The 18787-nt window shown below is 37.1% G+C and overlaps 1 protein-coding gene across 6 annotated transcripts in view; it reads left to right on the plus strand.

Moving 5' to 3' along the window:
• LOC101898679 (nuclear pore complex protein Nup154) overlaps window positions 1-18787 on the plus strand; it is a 177308-nt gene that overhangs the window by 135704 nt on the left and 22817 nt on the right. For 4 of the 6 annotated variants that reach the window (XM_059130342.1, XM_059130358.1, XM_059130366.1 and 1 more), the window contains one exon: window positions 9057-9523. The exons of 1 other annotated variant lie outside the window; for it this stretch is intronic. In XM_059130342.1, the coding sequence (XP_058986325.1) occupies window positions 9057-9523 (467 nt within the window). Of the gene's footprint in view, window positions 1-9056; window positions 9524-10185; window positions 10981-18787 lie in introns of those variants that run through there. One more of the 6 variants, XM_059130352.1, reaches the window with a different exon arrangement.

An 18787-nucleotide genomic window follows, 5' to 3' on the forward strand; every position in this document is an offset into this window, starting at 1 on the left:
AAGTTGAGTAGCTACTCTTTGGACTATGTCAATGATTTTGTTGAGGGTAGTTATACATAAAGATTGCCACCATAAGTTAGAATTCTCCGAACTACTGATTCATGTAGAGATTTGATTATATGTGGCTTAAGTACGCAGCTCTTTTCTATGGAATTTCTGCAACAGTAGAGTGCGATTAAGCCTCTCCTCGCTCGCTCCTCGATATTCTTTTTCCAACTTAATTTTTTGTCAAGGATAGTACCGAGGTACTTAACTTCCGTTGACAGGCTTAACCTACCTCCATCCATCATAGGTAGCGACAAATCTGGGATTTTCCGCTTCCTTGTGAAAAGTACAAGCTCAGTTTTACACAGATCCACGACTAACCCGTTGCATCTTGCCCATCTAGTAAGTTTAACAAGAACTCCCTGCGTGAGATCTGAAACAGTTTACAGGAGGTTTCCCGCATTCAGCAGAACCACATCGTCAGCGTAAGCTACTACTTTTGTTCCGTTATGTTCCAGGTTTTTATTATATCGTTTATCACCAGAAGCCGGAGCAATGCTGATAGAAGAACCCCTCCTTGTGGGGTGCCCCTAGTAACCGATTTCCTGACAGAGCACTTCCCGATGCTTGAGTTGATGATTCTGCTACTAAGTACAACATCCATCCATTTAATTAGGAGTGGTGGTAAACTAAGTTTTGTAAGGAAACCATGAATTGCCTCAAGTGTGACATTGTAGTCTTTTGGAAATACATGACTCGGTTTCCCCATATCCATAGCATAGCATTCAATTATAAATCTTTTTTATTATATTAACGGAGTCATCTATGGTTATGGTGGTAGCCTCTGTAGATCTCAGCCTCAATTCAGTATACTCCGAGAATTTATCCCATCGAGGTTTTTTGGATTTCTATGAGGTTTCTGTCCCTCTACTGAAATTTGGTATATTATCCTCCGGTGATCCGAGAAGGAGCATTCGGTGGAAACTTTCCAATTCAGTATGAGCAATGTTTGTAAGGGTCATATCAATGACATCCTCCCTATCAATTTTTTTAATTAGCCTCATTTCCCCGGCTACATATCTTGAGATTGCGTTATAACATCAAAAATGGACTCACCGCTGGCCCATTGAGAGTGGTGGGCGTTGGATTCGCATCATACGACGTTCTTGACGCTCTTGCTTTCCACCTGGCCTGGCGGGTCGGGGTGCTCAATGGGTAGATAGAGGAAGACAAAAATGAAGGTTATTCCAGATAACCGCCGTGGCGCCTCCTCCGCTGAAATTATTAAGGAAAATAAAGTTTAAACTCTTTTTGGCGACTCCCCATCCCAGTCACCTTATTTATATATAGGGCTCCTGAACCAGGGCTATGTCAACTTCAGGCATAGTGAGAAGTTCAGCTGCGGCTGCTTTGCAGTGGTGTAGACTAATCTGCATTATGCTGAGCAGCTGCTGTTTTCTTTCCTTCCTCCTACTGCAGCGACGTTAGACGGAAATGAAATCATATTTGACAATCGCTCACCAAAAATCTGTCGTATAAAGTAAAAGGCCCATCATCATCTGATACTCTGTTTTATAGTTTTACAAGAAATTTTATCGTAAAATTTTGTCGAAACAGGAGTAAATATACTTTGGAGGTGTTTTCCAAACTCAATGCAGCAATCAACCTAGCACGCCTAACTACGATATTTCTACGTCCCCATACGGGGAATGTAACATGCTCTCATTATTGAGTACACTGTAGTTCTTCAGTTCAACATTTGTTCTATAGTGTGTAATAAGTGAGGTGAAGAAGAAGATACACGCGTTTGTAAACGACCTGTAAGAAACGTATAAAAACACACTTACAAAGCTGCGATAAGAAGAACATTTGAACAACAAAGAGACAGAGAAAGCGGCAATCGATTAAAATTGAAGTGCAGTCAAATGTTGGTGACGTATTTATTTTCTAAATTATTTATTTTCACACTTTTTATAAAATCCATTGGAAATACAAAACACTAAATTTATTTGAACACTAACAACGCCAGATGATCTCTTTCTATGAAAATAATGGTTGGATTTGTTTATAATTTCAACTGGTAGGAAGTATAGAGGTTTCAGATTTAATGAATATGATGCAAAAGTCAATGGAAGCTATTATGGATGAAAAACTTAAAAATCTGGCTACAAAGAGCGATGTTGAGGATATTAAAACTAACGTCGCAGAAATCGATAAGAAATGTGAAAATCTGAAAAATGAAATATTACGATCTGAAATCAACAAGCTAAAAGCAGAACTCGATTTTAAGATGTCGAGATTAAGATGTCTAGTTGATCTAAGTAAACTCAAAAATGTGATTTTCAAAGGCATCAAGAAACAAGGCTCACCGAAAAATTCTGTTGAAAATGTCTGTAAAAACCGTTAGAAATTTAATGATGTGGATGTTGAAATGGCAAGAACTTTATATTCAAACAATGGAAAAATTGGAATCGTAGCTGAAATGCAGACTGAGAAAATGACATAAAATATTAAAAAATACCAAGAACTTAGCGGGGACTACCATAGACAAGAAAGACAACAAGATCGCAAAGTTCTCTTGCAAATAAAATAAGCCATACTTCAGACTGATAAAACGCAAAACGCGGTATTTATTATAAATGATTCCCTCAAAATAGGAAATAAATGGTTGCATTTTTCAAAAAACCTTGAACTGATGTCGGGAAGTAATAAAGCCGAAACAGTACTCAAAGAACTCTTTGGTAATAAACTAGCTGATTTGAATATAGATTATATGCATTTACTAAAAAATGTAATCCGAAAAAACTAATTAAACGCAATATATGTAAAACCAACCCTTCACAGACGATCAAAATCTAAAAATAATTTCATGGAACATTCATGGACTTAAAAATAAAACATTATATCCAGATTTTTTCAAATATCTAGCCGATTTTTATATTATTGCCCTTTTTGAGACACATATCTGTCAAGATAACATAGATTTTTTTGAAAAGTACGTTGGTGACTTCTATACATCTTGGTATCCGGCAACAAGAAATAGCAGAGGAATAGGAGGTAATGTTATTGGTGTAAAAAAATCTTTAAAAACATTGTTTTAGAATACAGCTTTGAATACAGATATGGCATAAATTACGTCAAATTCAAAATCAACCAAAATAGTTTTTATGTAATGCCACTATATATGAGGTCAGCAACCTGGAATGAAGATTTTCAAGAATTGGAATTATTCTTAAAGGAGTATTATATAGAAAATCCAATAGTAATTGGTGACTTAAATATAAGAATTGGCAATATACAGATTGAAATTGAGGAAGTCCAGAAATCAACTTTTTATGCGCGTTTGGAGGAAAGAAAGTCCAAGGATGTAGAAATAAACTCCAGGGGAAAGAATTTCATCAGCTTATGCTATGATCATGGTTTGCTGATAGCAAATGGCATGACTAAAGGGGATGAATGTGGAGAATTTACGCATGTGCGCACAGTTGGAGAACTAGTAAATGATATATGCGCAGTTTTGCATAATCTTCTTTCTGGCCATAATATTATCATTTCAAACTGCAAAACGAAAAAGAAAGCTTAAATACACTTCTGCCAAAGCTAAAATGGAATGCAAATAAAGCATCAGATTATCAGAGAAAGGTATTGGAACTCCTTGAAATAAGTGGTAAGCAAGGTACTTTTACCTTTTCAGATGTAACGAATCTGATTAAATATGCATCAAAAATCTGCTTCAAAACACACTTCATTTCGGGAAAAAATAAAAAATGGCTCAATACAAAATGCTACAATGCTAGAAAAACTTCCATAAAGAAAATTAACAGATTCCGGAAAGACTCAAAAATAGAGAACAAACACAAATATCTAGAAAGTAATCGTATATATAAAGATGGATGCCGAGTTGCTAAACTGCAATATTTCAGTAGTTTAGAAAGAAAACTAGATAATGTGAAAGATAGAAAAGATTGGTGGAAGATAGCTAAGGAGATTCGAAATGATACAAATTATCAAATACTTTTTCTACCAGCATAATCTATTTAAAAGGGAGACACTACACAAGCTGAGAACTATTGAGGAATCTCTTTTATGAACTGCTTGCCAAAAATTATAATAATTACGGAGTAACAAAAAGATCAACAAATATCATGCCGTTTTTATTAAGTACTATTCGAAGAATGATGATATATTTACCCTCACTTCGATGGTACATATTAACTGGCATGAAAACAAGAAAACATATGCGTTCTTTGTAGATTTTAAAGCGATATTCGACAATGTGTGCAGAAAATCTACGGTATATAAACTAAGTTTTCTTGTTGTGTCAACGAAACGATTTATAGAAAGAGTAAAAACAATACAAACTTCATGGTATGGACAGGACATGATCTCTCTGATAAATTTTCGACGTCAGCAGGAGTAAAACAGAACGTACCATGTTTACTGTCCCCATTGCTATTTGCCTTATAGACGACTTACATGAATTCATCGGCGGCGGTAACGAGATTGATGACCTAAATATAAGAATATTACTTTATGCAGATGATAAATGGCTTTACAAAAAAGAACCAATTACTTCGGAATTTGCCTATCTTGGGATATTATTAACACCAAAGCTCATTTCAAAATCCATATACTTACAAGAAATAACTCATCCAAAAATAGTATAAACCCTGCATGGAAATCCTTTTTGATAAGCCAGATGTATCAATTACGTCAAAATGGAAAGTGTTCTTAGCACTTTGCAGATCAATACAACAATATGCCACAAATATGGAGATACACAAATTTTGAGGACGTAGACAAATTATAAATTTACTTCTGGAAGAAAATCTTAAAATTCCCAAATTTTACACCAGCATACATATTAAGATTAGAAACCGACATGGAACATAGGCAAATCCTCTCCATGAAAACCCATTTGGATTATATCATTCGAGCCATATTTAATTACAATAGCGGCGAATTACTTCACAAACTGGCGAAAATAGTTTTGCAAAAAGAGATTTACTGGGCAAAAGACATTCGTGCACTCTTAATGCAAAACAATATTGAACCATTTGATCTGAATAGTACCAAAAGCAAAGTTGTCGAAAAAAGGTTCACCTCTTAAAAAATTAGATTACAAATATTGGTGCGATGCCATAAATAGAGCCAATCAAACGACCCGAATGTACTCGAAGCTAGATCCATCAGTAGGTCAAACTTACATCAAGTCGCTGTTAATATCAGAGGAGCAAATTTGGATATTCAAAGCCAGAAATGATATTCTCATTTGTAAATTGGAAATATGTCGCAAGTTTTATTCAAATTTGTACACAATATAGAAATCAGCTATTATCTGAATTTAACTTTTGAATCCAAATTTGTATCTTTAAACAATGTCTTAAAAAGCGTAAGCTACAGACATACAGCCTGGATTAAAATACTACAGAAAGACGTCGAACAATATGATAAATGCCAACATGCGCAAAAACGATATGCACAGTTTAAAAATGTTAGAAAAACTGTTCATAACTTCGTCTTGTTGGTCTGTTTCCTGTACATAATGCATTGGGTACAAATCATATTTAAAGTATGACAATTGAAAGAAGTGGATAGTGTAACATTGTAAAATTAATTTTAAAAGTGATTCATAATGGAGTGTGTTATTATTACCGCAAAAAAAGAAGAAAAAATATTGTTAAAAAAAATTGAAATATAATAATGTGATTAAATACGGTTTCTATGTTGCAGAATGCAAATCGCATATTAATTTGATGCGCTATGGAAGCTTTGGAAGAGCAAAATATTTAGGCATGTCAAAATAAATCGATTGGGAATGGTTTCAATTCTTTAATTCAAAATCGATCGTTTTTGTTTTAGCTTCTTCAGATTCCGAACTCTTTCATTTTGACGAATATTACCACATTGCGCACAATAAAATGAAATAGGTCAAAAATATATATCGAAGGCATATTTAAATCTGAACCAATATTCACCAAAATTACCAGATACATTTCTGAATTGAACCTGGCCTTATGTGCTAAAATCATTTGATTTGGACTGATATAACGCATTTCGCGCCCAAAAAAATTTAAATCGAACGACAATATATATGGGAGTTATATATAAATCTGATAATGATCCGATCATTACCAATATCAATAGGATTCGTTCTTGGACAACCAAATGATTTGTGGAAAATTTCATCTCAATCAGGCGGACACGCATAAATCGACTCAGAATGTGAATTGGCTTTATGAAGATCATCAGAAGGAACTATGGGTCTACATCATTTATTTCTGTATGCAAATGCACACACCACAGTTTGTCGTAGGGTATAACAATGAATACAGTGAAGTTAATTTTTAAAGTAAAATATTTATGGGATTGCATTAAATTAGACATTAAGCACGAAAGCATTAGTGCGTACTATTTATTTGAAATTTTGAAGACGTTCGTTTTACTGCTAATATAAATTGAACAGTGTTGGCTTGTTTGTTCGGAATACCATAGTATTTTGTTGTCGCAAAATGGTCAGGCTTAATCCCTTTATTGTTGTTTTTATAAAAACAACGTTTGTTTATTACCCCCTTACCAGGGGGTAAGGCAGGGAATACCTTGGTTTCGGAAAGAGCCACCAATCCTCTTCAGTTTCCTTGTTTTTTGTCTGGGATATTTTAAAAATAACTTCTATGACAAAAAAACATTTTTTACCCAAGTGGCGAGATCGTAAGCTCAATAGAAGAGGAACCAAAGAATTAAATACAACTAAAATTCTTTTACAACCGCACTTATAAACATTTATATCTTTCTCCACTTTTTACGCTTTCGTTCTATCTGAACGAAGTAGCATAACCATGAAAGTTGGTTTTGTCTGTTACAACAAAAACCCTTTCGTAGTGTTGGCTTCTTTGTTCGGGATACCAGTACTTTGTTGTTGCAAAATGGTCAGGCTTAATCCCTTTATTGTCGTTTTATAAAAACAACATTTGCTTATTAAACAAATGATTAACATTACCATCGTTCTCCACTAATAAACAAACGTTGATTTTATAAAAACAACAATAAAGGGACTAAGCCTGAGCATTTTGCAACAACAAAAAAGCTAATATTTTTAAAACAAAATATTTTTGGAATTGCAATAAATTAGACATTAAGCACGAAAGCATTCGTGCGTACTAATTATTTTAACCTTCGGTAACCTTACAGAAGGGGTTTACTGCTAATATAAACACCGAAAGAGACAGACGTTCAGCAATCTTCCAGCAGCTGTAGTCATACAGTTACATATTACTTTACAGACTCTGAACAATTCACATTTTTCAGAATAATTGTTAAGATTTCACAATTTTTGCCGTAAAATTGCTTGTTTTTTTTTTTTGCATTGTTCTAATTTTGGATAATGTGATCTAAAATGTAATGCTGAAAAATTCAAACTTTTGTAAATAAGACACTAAATTACAACAAAAATAACGGCCATTAAAATTCTCAGGTGTCGCTCAACTCTTTACACAAATTACATTTTTATTTATTTTGTCATAAATTCCTCGAATATAGGTACTTTACTATTTGTTAAGCTCCGTATTACTTTTCTATAGTTTTTCCAAGAACTTTTGTAAATTATTGGATGGGTAAAAATAGGATGTTTTTAAAACAGGGTCTCAATTAGTCGTTGGAGGAGTTTTACACACAAATTGCAGCAACACAGGAGGTAAAGTATTTCCTAAAAAAACAGATGGTCTGCAATGACATTATGTAAAAGAAATATGATATGAAGGCGTTTAACAATCAAATCTTTAAAATATGGACTGGAAGAGCTTCTAAGTAAGACGAAATTTATTAAAAGTGATTGAGAAATAAAAGTATAAACCATGTAGGATTCAGTACAAACTCTTTATACCGTGAGAAATACGAAATATAATACATCGACATCTGTCAGCCCTTACTGTACACTCTCTTATTTTTTTTTTCTTTGTTATTTTTCACGACCACCCGAATTTGTTCACTCAAAGCTATAACTCTAAATCTTTATTAGTAGTCCCTGATTTGCGTGACTATAAACATTTGTTGGATTTCCTTTTAAAAACCATGATTACATCGACATTGTACACCCATTTTCGTGTTACGGAAACATTTCTCGATATATATTTTTTACACTTTTCTCTAAATGTTGCTGCAATTTTTATAGAATACCCTCCATACTATAATATTTAGTCACTCCCGTATAACAACCTACCCATACAACGATAATTTACGATAAATGTTATTGTACAACTATTAAAGAGAGTAATACAAAGTTTAACAAGCGGTAATACCGTTATTCGACGAATTTTTTACAAAATAAATGAAAAATGTGATTTGTTATTTTTGCATATATAGAACTCAAATTTGTTCAAATTAAGTATTACGCAGAGTTTTGATGAACTATTGCCAACTCAAATCCGTTCGCGATCCTAGAATTAAAAAAAAGAAAATGTGTAAAAATTCTTTAAACTTTACGGAGCATCAAATGAAATAAAAGTGTATGTATTGGATTAATTTTTTACATCAAATAACTAAAATATATTTTATGGTGCTTGTAGAATTAAAGGTATTATGTTGTTTGGTGCGCATCCCATTTAAGTATTCACTTTGAATCAATGTATACCTATACCTATGTATCCACATGATCCGTGGATGTAGAATCACACACTGTTTTCGGGTTGAAAGGCAAAGTTTCTTTATTTAAGTGGAAATTAACCAGAGAAAACGGTAATATTTTGAAAAATATTTTAGTTGTTGTTACTTGATCCGATATATATAATATATCTAAGTTATCGCCCGGTACGATCGAATGGCAGATGTGTTGTAAATAAATTTTAAGGGTGAGGCGTTTTGTACAAACCTTCAAATATCAGACTGCAATTGATTGTTGGCTACCTTTTTTACGGCATCAAGTACATATTAATTTAATTTATTATATTATATATTAATTTATCATGTAGGGTTTAAGTGTAGTGGGTTTGAGCTTAATGGGGAATGTTTTTAGCATTATTATTTACTTAAAACAAATATCGCATTTCACAAAAAGTAAATGTTTTTAATTTCAGTTAGAAATAGCCCGCGTTCAAAAAAATGTGTTAGATGCAGTTTCTGAAAATGCCGCCAAAAATCCTGAAGCCATTAAAGCTGCTAACGAACTTAACAAGAGCTTATTTGATATTACACAACTATATGAAAATTATGCAGATCGGTTCAGTTTATGGGAGTGTAAGCTGACCATTTTAAACTGTTCTCACCACAATGACCCTTTACTTATTGAATCCGTGTGGAGTCATATAATCGAGAATGTTATAAATAGTGCCAACTCAGTACAAGAAAAAGCAACATGTTTGTTTGCTAAAATTGAAGCACTTTTTAAAGAGTTTGGGGAGTCTGGACACTGTTTCCCCCTTGCTTTCATAATACGTGAATTAGAATTAAAGGCATGTCAGCTTAAGCTCCCTGAGGGTATAGTGCCTGAGAAATTGGCAGCACTTAATATTGATCTTGAACTTCTAATGGAATACTACTCAAGGTAAGAATGTTTATAATTGTTTTAAATTGTTTAATTTTGTAAATTCCTACATATTATTTATACGTATCTTGATAATAAATAAATGATCATGGCTTAAAATGTAAATTATACTTGAAATCGGGTTGTACCCTTATCCGGGGTTATGACCCATATCGTGACCTGCAAAAACGATTTAAGGTATCTTGAAAATTAAAGAAGAAATCCAATTCGCTCTACTATTTTGCACCCTTTATATTCGGTATTTCACTGATTGCAGTCCCAATGTTCTTGTTGCGGAGCAGTGTAACAAGAAAGTAAAGAAAAAATAAAATAAAACACAAGAAATTTAGTATTTTTAAATTAAAAAATTGCCACGCAAAATGACAGATAATACTTGTTAGAATTTGCCATCTCTAACTTTGGTGGTATGATGGCAAATAATTAGAAATAATGACGAGTTGCATTTTAGGTTTGTAATTTAATTGTAAATTAAACATTACCGCCGCCCTTGAAACATCTATGTATGTTACAACTATAATACTTAAATCTAAATCTAATGATTAAAAATACAAATAAATGAAAGATGTAACGTCAATTTTTTTGAGCATTCTTTATTCAGTTTATTTATTTATTTATTTATTTTTTTTTTTCAAAAAACATGTGATGGTCGATGAACCATCTAGGCAATAGAAGACTGCCTTCTACAAGCTGTAGACCATGGGTCTCGATTTAGGCCGATCATCTCGGGCAACCTCACAGTAGGCAAGGACCGGATACCACCCAACCAAAGATAGTAAGTTGAGCCCAGGGGACTCAAATGGGTTTTGAGATTTAATAACCTTCGGGTACACATCGGGACCAAGAATTAGACGATGTGAGCGGACTTGTAGAATTCGCGATCTGCTAGTTGCATCCCAGCATAGTTGTCCTTTATTAGGTCTGGAGCAGATTGCGCAGATGTGTCCACATGTCTCAAGGGCATGCTAAGTGCGGATACACGGAGCAGCTTCGTCTGGTCGTGACAGGATTGTAAAGTCAGTTGGCAGAATAAATCCTGGCCAACGTTTAAGGAGCTAAGCTGGAGTTAACTAGTCAGCGTGGAGCGAACGTGGAGCACAAGGATCCAATAGCGCTCGAACTGGTACTTTTCGGTCCGGAAGAACAATTTTTACCACCATTGTCGAGGTCGTATGGGAACAGCGGCCAAAAATACTTTCAGTGCAGATATCAATATGAATCTTTGGTTATGGTACCTTGATGGAATAAAAATAAAAAATGTGACAAAATGGATATGGTCGAGGCATGTTTTGGCATGGTCCCCTTACAACGTACCTCCCGAATAAGGGTTATTTGTCCACTTTTCGTCACATTTCTACACTAGATTGTTCTGTTATTTGACATTTTACGTTCTAAAGACCTAAAAAATAGTCTTACTGAATTATTTGGAACGGCCCGCCTTCAGGTAGAGTCCCTCTGTAAAGGTACCTCCAAAAATAGAAGTATTTTTAAACAAATCAATTCCAAATTTGATGATTTTTTTGTAAACAAAAGAGACAATGTTTTTGTAAACAAAATAAACAATTCAATATAAAATTAAATCAAAGTTACTAATGGATATATATAAATTTCAGTGTTATTCAAGTAAATCAAATGCAGATTTTAATAATATATGTTATTGCTTGGTAACGTTCACTGTCCCGTTATAAAAGGGTCAGAGCTCAGAAGAAGACGGTTAATAAGATCTGTGTTTGTTGAAACACGAGAATTTTTTCGGGTATGATTTAGTCGAAACTTTTTTATATCTTTGTTGCCAGACTTCGCGGCCTCCCTATAATTCTCCAATCGATACAATGACATATTTTATAATGTCGGGAACATGTATTAAAATTTTATGAACTGTGGGTGTAAGATAGTGTCATGGGTATATATTTGTTAACTCTTTAGCAGTTTCCAGTGTAAAGTAATTAAATTTTTCGACATTAATATGGCATCCGGAAGTCAATCCTTGTAACAATATTGAACACCTCTCATTTACATCTTACATGTCATTAGCACCATAGAATTGACAAAATTGCAGCGAAGTCACTTCAGTATATTGGGCATAACATACAAATGTGACAAAATCTGAAAGTTAAATTAGCACTTCAAGAATCTTAGGACCATTACTAATGGCGTGAAAAAAATCACATTGGAGGATTCAGGGGGGAAAAGAATTAAAACTTTAACTGAAATCCAATTTTATTTTCAAAATTAATCTTAAAGGCAACTCAGAACACTCACATCGTCTATGTTATACCCAACTACTAAACACAGAAATTACTGCACTAAAAATAAGTCAATACCTTACTTTTCAATAATTATGCTAAGAATTTCCATTTTAAAATGCATTTAATTTTGTAAAACAGATCTATTTTTACTCCACTTTTTCACTGATCCCACTGAAAAAAGCAACTAACTACATTTCCTCTTTTTTGATGCTATTCTCGAAGTGGGCCGTTAGAATGAAGCCAAGATTACTATGTTTTCTAAAAAGCTTAACCTCTTAAGAGTTCATGTGTACACATTTGATAATAAATATCTGATTTTCATTTTTTGAATTTTGGCCAATGGCAGCGACCACTGTGCATTGTAGGCACCAGAGTCACAATGGGCTGTATGGACCGATCTATCGGACGGACGGCGCCCGAAGGGGCGGACGATATCGGATGACAGCGAACGGACGGACGTTTAGTCTTCCTTTTAGCGGACGAAATTGAATTGGACGAGGGCGACGAATTAAATGCACGAGACGTATAGTCTCTACTACCCGAAGGGCGGACATTTCGATTGAGTATTTGGTTGGAATGGAGAAGTGTGTGGTGGTTATTGACACACTTCTTTCATCGTCGAAAACTGAAGCAATCTCTAAGAATGTGGGAACGGGTCAGACAATTTGAACAAAACTTATTTTGTACCACAAATCAAATTTTTTTCTCACAAGGAAGCTTATGAAAATCTGGATAATCCTTCAAGAAATGCCTCTGCATGCACATTGAGCAATTCGGACCCTGTGGACGATTAGATCCTGCCACTGGTCGATCACCACAAGGAATTGTTGCCTTACTATTTGTTGTTTTTTCATCATTGGCGTGTGCAAGCTCCCGATGGGGAGACGCCGAAGGAATAGTCCAAGTTGAGGCAGAACGCACCTGTACAATCTCCCGATGAGGAGAAGCAACCAGGTTGTTGTCAGCCAATGGGCTGGTTCGGTCGGCTTGAAGACCCGGAGCAGAGTCCTGATTAGCAGCTTCGGTGATTTTTCTTATGTCAGAATCTTGTGATCCTAATGAAGCCACATTGCTATCTTCAAACTCTCTTTCTTCATCTGACATAGGGATGTTGTCATCCACAATTGGGGAGAAGGGCCATCGTGCCCAAGTTTTCCATATCTGCGAAAAATTGGAGATGGCTTGGTAAAGAGAGAATAACTATCTATTCTTGGTCGGTCAGAATGACTAGCTTAACTACGGGTCGTTTTACTATACCGTTTTCCATTTTCACATCAGAGACTCTAACATGACCGACGATTCCCGGATAGACTTTTGCGACGCGATCCAGTTTCCACGAAGTGGGAGGTCGTGTCGAAGAACTACTAAATCATCCGTTTGAATATCACGTTGTGGAAATTTCCACTTGTAGCGATGGTGGAGGCTCTTTAAATATTCGTCTTTCCAACGATGGCAGAATTGTTGAGAGAGCGCTTTCAATTTTCGATACCGGCTCATGATATCTAAAGGAGAATCGTTTATGATGGGCTCTGGGGGAGCAAGGATTGGAGACCCGACAAGAAAATGTCTAAGCGCCACCGTATCATCAAGACTATCATTCATAGGACAGAGAGGACGAGAATTTAAACAAGCTTCTATTTTTGTTAGTATTGTTGAAAACTCTTCAAAGGTAAATTAAAGATTTTTTTAGTCATTTTTCGGAAATGAGTTTTGAAGCTTTTGACTACAGCTTCCCAGAGTCCACTCATATGTGGAGCTCCGCAGGGTTAAACTTCCTGGAAAGCTCCTGGTATTGAAACTTAAAACGGAGTTTTTTACGGATGTCATTTAATACCAGTTTAAATTCTCATTCTAACTCTCGAGATGCACCAATGAAATTTATACCATTATCCGAGAATATAGTCTTGGGACATCCACGGCGTGAAATATATCTGTAAAAGGCTGCTAAAATGTTTCCGTGGATAAATCGGAAGATGGTTCTAAATGAATTGCTTTCGTAGAAAAGCACACAAAAACGCAAACATAACCTTTTGTAATTTTGCAATATCTACCTTTAAAGGATTTGATATCAAATGGTACGGCGAAATCGATACCTTTAGTAGAGAAAGTTCTGGACAAAATAGTTCTCTCTGTAGGAAGAGATATCATGATTTATGTACATGTACGTTTTTTGCTAAAATGCTTAGTTTACAATGTCTTATTGTTTTTCTAATCAACGAAGTGGCACGAGGAATCCAATATTCTAGACGAAGAATGCCAAGCATTAATTGGTTTTCCCCGTGCATTGACTCTATGTGAATCTGTTCCAACAAAAGTTTTGCGAATCTATTATGGTATAGTAACAAAATTGGCTGACGTTGGAATTGAGTGGCTTTTTATGTAGTAACGCATAGTAAAAAATGATTTTTGAGCTTAAGCAGCCAGACGGAATTTGACTGCTTGGATTTCAGAATTAGCGGGGGTGGAACCTTCAAACTTGTATTTGACTCAATGAGCAGAATGTGTATTATAGAAAAACCTTAGAATGAATGCAATGGCGCCGAACGCGGTATCTATGGAAGAAAATCGATTTAAGATATCTTCATAGTTTAGACTTTTAACTGGGCGAAGTTCTACAACAGTATCAAGCGAAACGTTTTGAATATTCCAATTTGAACTATCAAGACTCAGTTATTGTGGCCCATGCCACCAAATTTGTGATGAAGTCAACTCCGAAGGAGAAAGCTCCCGACTGCCTAAGTCTGCCGGATTGTCCTCAGACCGAACGTGGAACCACGAATACGACAGACCCTATTAGCTACGAAGGTATACCATGTTGATGGCGTTTTTTGAAGCACAATTGTTGAATGTGTCCAGCAATAAGTTTTGTTAAAAGAAATATCCATCTATTTTAGAATGCCTTTTAGAAGTTCGGATGCCAGTACTGCACCGCATAATTCTAATCGAGGTAAGGAAATAGATTTGAGCGGTGCCATTCGAATTTATAACACGAATGTAAGCTACCCCCGCGTATTGACGTCAAGATAGGATTCAATGAACTTTTGCCATTCGTGTTCTGTCGAAGACGGAAGCGAATCATCCCAACCAATGTTGTTGAGCCAAATACGTTGCATAATTATTTTTGCGACCACTATAACTGGTCCTAGCCATCCAACTGGATCAAATAATTTTGCGATAGTTGAAAAAACTCCGCGTTTAGTATTGTTACGAATATAACTTTAGATTTAAGTTAATTTAGATGAATTCCGTTAAAGAATTTGAATTGTAACGTAAATTTCTACTACGCAGTTTATTTGAATAACTTAACAACAACAACTACTGTATAGATTTTTCTACATCCTTCCATTTCCTCTTTCATTTTCTATTTTGTTGCTGACGTACAATTCTTGTTAAACGTCATCATTGATGATCGCTTAATTCCTCTTTCTTTGTTACCCCCTCGCCTGTGTATGTGTTGTTGTTATTGTTCACTCAATGTAAGTTTGTATGTGTTGTTGTTATTGTTCACTCAATGTAAGTTTGTATGTGTTCGTTGCATTGGTAGATTGTTCGTAATCTAGGCGTTACCAGATCGTCTAGAAACTTCTGTAGCGACAGGCGAGGCTCGTATAAATAGGGGAAATGGAAAGGCAGTTAGTCAGTTGTGAATCAGATCGCGAATTGAAACCGTCGAGTAAAGTAAAGTGCAAAGTAACGTTGTGTGAATAAAATCATTGTAATAATCGTAATCCGAAAGAACCCGCGTTTTATTTGGTACGAGCTGTATTGGGAAATAAAACAACGTCTACACGGGATTAAGTAAAATCCAAGAACGTAACAATTGGTGTCGGAAGTGAGATTACGATAATACTACGATGAAGTTTAAGGATCTACGAGTGGAAGACTTGAAGAAGGAACTTAATAAATTGGAATTGTCCTCTACTGGCAACAAGGCTGAACTACAAAAACGTCTGTTGGATGAGTTCGAGCGCCGTGGTATGAACATCGATACATATGAGTTTGACAGTAAGGATGAAGTGGATTTATCGGAAATGGGCGAATCCAACGGTGGGGAAGTCTCGTCAGTAGCTGCCAGGCGTGACGATTTCAGAGAAATGCTAGCCAAAATGTTTGAGGAAAATTTCAGAAGGTTCGAAGAAAATTCAAGAATAACGAACGAGAAACTCGAGTACATTGCAGAAGTTATTGGAAGGAGAGTGGAAACCGTGGAGGTCGAAATTAAAGAGTTGGATAAGAAAGTGCAGTCGGTTGACGAGAAATTTCTGTCCCACGACCATAGGGTTACAAATCTGGAGAAGAAAATTTCGGAACTGGAAATCAAAGGTGGTCCGGTGCGAGTTCCTGATAACACACTAAAAATCAAACCTCCTGTATTCGACGGCTCTACGTCATTCAATGTTTTCAAGTTACAGTTCGAGACAGTGGCTTCTAGAAATTCGTGGAACGACAGCGACAAAGCGGTTGCACTACTTCTGGCATTGAAGGGCAGTGCTGCTGATGTTATACAGAGTATTCCTGTCGCTTATAGAAACAACTATGAAGATGTTATTGCTGCACTGGAACGTAAGTACAGTGGCGAACATAAACGAAACATCTACCTTTTGGAATTAAGGGGAAGAGTACAGAGGGCAAACGAGACGTTACAAGACTTTGCAGCTGAGGTGGAACGTTTGGTGCTAATGACGTATCCAGGAGAGGATCACCCATTGCTGGACCGTATGAAAATCGAAACCTTTGTGAATGGCATACGTGACCCTGAGATTAAGTATGCAACATATGCGTCACCAAAAGCATCATTTTCCGAAACTGTGTCGTTTGCCCTTGCCCAAGAGACGGCAAGAATAGTTGTTAAGCCCCAGACCCACAAGATTCGCCAACTGGAGACCGAAGGTTGCGAACCCAAATCTCTCGTTAACTCGATCGAAGACGCCATGAGGCGGGTAATAGAAGAGACAAAGTTAGTTGGGATGACTAAGCCCAGGGTTAGATGCTACAACTGCGATAAAGCAGGTCATATTGCGCGCGAATGCAGAGCTAAGCGCAAACGATCCAGGTCATCGTCACCACCTCCAACGAAAGATGGTAGAAGAATGGCCCAACAGTCCACCAATGAGTCACAGTTAAACTAAATCGAGCCAGTTCAGCGGGGCATGAACTGGCTCCCATCGACGATGGCCCCACAATCTCCATAGCAATAGTACAACAGGAAAGTCACAACCTAACAACAACTGGGTACATCAATGGTGATAAGCGAGTTCTGACGTTAGATACTGGCGCATCAAAGTCCATCGTAAGATCAGATCTGGTAAAGGGAAAAATAACGCAACTTAATGGAGTCAGACTGCGCACAGCAACGGGGGAGCCCGCGGCAGTACACGGCAAGATTACCCTGAGACTAACTATTGCCAATAAATCGGAGAATTACGAGTTTATAGTTGCCGATATCGTAGACGAAGTGATAATAGGCGCAGATTTTATGATTGCCTTTGGTATCAATCTGGATATGAAAGAACGTGTGATGACCTGGTCTAACGTCGAAATTCCGTTAAACGTGGGCTACGATGAAAGTACACCCATTAGACGTCTGACCACGGACCATCCAGAGATAATACCGCCCTGTGCCGAAGCAATAATATGGGTATCAATGAATGGAGATTGTGGAGCCGAGAAGTTGTGGGTGGTGGAACCAGCAGAAAACAGAAACAGTAACATCCTAATAGCGAATGCCCTGGTGAAAAGCAACAAGGACGGATTAATTCCTGTTAGAGTTTTGAACCTGTCAAACAAGCAAGAGCAAATTTGCCAATTTTCCGATGTTGGACAATGCACACCAGCTGAAGCTGTAGTTAATTTGGAAACTAGCACCGAAAAGCCAGCTGCCATGGAGAAGAAGCACCTCGACGGCTACATAAAAGAGTGGACACACCAATTATCACCTTCCGAGAGGAACAAGGCTAAGCAGCTATTATGGAAATATGCCTCTTCCTTTGCGTTGACAAAAGAGCACCAAGGAAGAACATCAGTGGTGAAGCATGAAATCAATACAGCAGACCCGAGACCCATTAAACAGCCTCCAAGAAGTGTTCCCCTGGCAAAAAGAGACGAGGTTTAGAAGCTGATAAGTGAAATGGAAAAGAGTGGTGTAATAGAACCATCGTCAAGTCCATGGTGCTCCCCAGTGGTCTTGGTCAAGAAGAAAGACGGAAGCACCCGATTTTGTGTGGACTACAGAAAGTTGAATGATGTCACCAAGAAAGACAGCTATCCGCTCCCAAGAATCGACGACACATTGGACACATTAGCCGTGACGTCATGGTTCTCCACCCTCGACCTGCAGAGTGGGTACTGGCAAGTAGAGATCGCCGAGAAAGATAAGGAGAAAACAGCGTTTGGCGTAAATGGGGGTCTCTGGCAGTTCAATGTCATGCCATTCGGACTCTGCAACGCCCCGGCTACATTTGAAAGGCTGATGGAGCGTGTGTTAAAAGGGCTGCAGTGGAAGTCGTGCCTCATATACCTGGATGACATCATAGTCACGGGACGCAACTTCGACGAACACATCAAGAACTTAAAGGATGTTCTACAGCAGCTTTCGTCTTCAGGCCTCAAGCTGAACCCAAAGAAGTGCAGTCTCTTCCAACGAGAGGCGAAGTTCCTGGGGCACCACGTGACGCCGGAGGGCATATCGACGGATAAGGAGAAAATTCAAGCCGTCAGAGATTGGCCGCAGCCCCGAAATCTCCATGAGCTGCGAAGCTTTCTGGGTCTCTGCACATACTACCGTCGATTTGTCCAAAATTTTGCCAACATCGCCGCCTGTCTACACCGTTTGACGCAAAAAGGCCAGAGGTTTCAGTGGGGCAACGACCAGGAGGAGGCATTCAGAAAGCTCAAAGACATGCTATGCAGAGCCCCCATTTTGGCATACCCTATACCTGGCGGCAAGTTTGTCCTGGACACAGACGCAAGTGCGTGCGGCATCGGTGGCGTCCTTTCCCAGGAAATCGACGGACAGGAA

The sequence above is a fragment of the Musca domestica genome, unplaced genomic scaffold (assembly GCF_030504385.1).
Source record: "Musca domestica strain aabys unplaced genomic scaffold, Musca_domestica.polishedcontigs.V.1.1 11, whole genome shotgun sequence".
NCBI lineage: Eukaryota > Metazoa > Arthropoda > Insecta > Diptera > Muscidae > Musca > Musca domestica.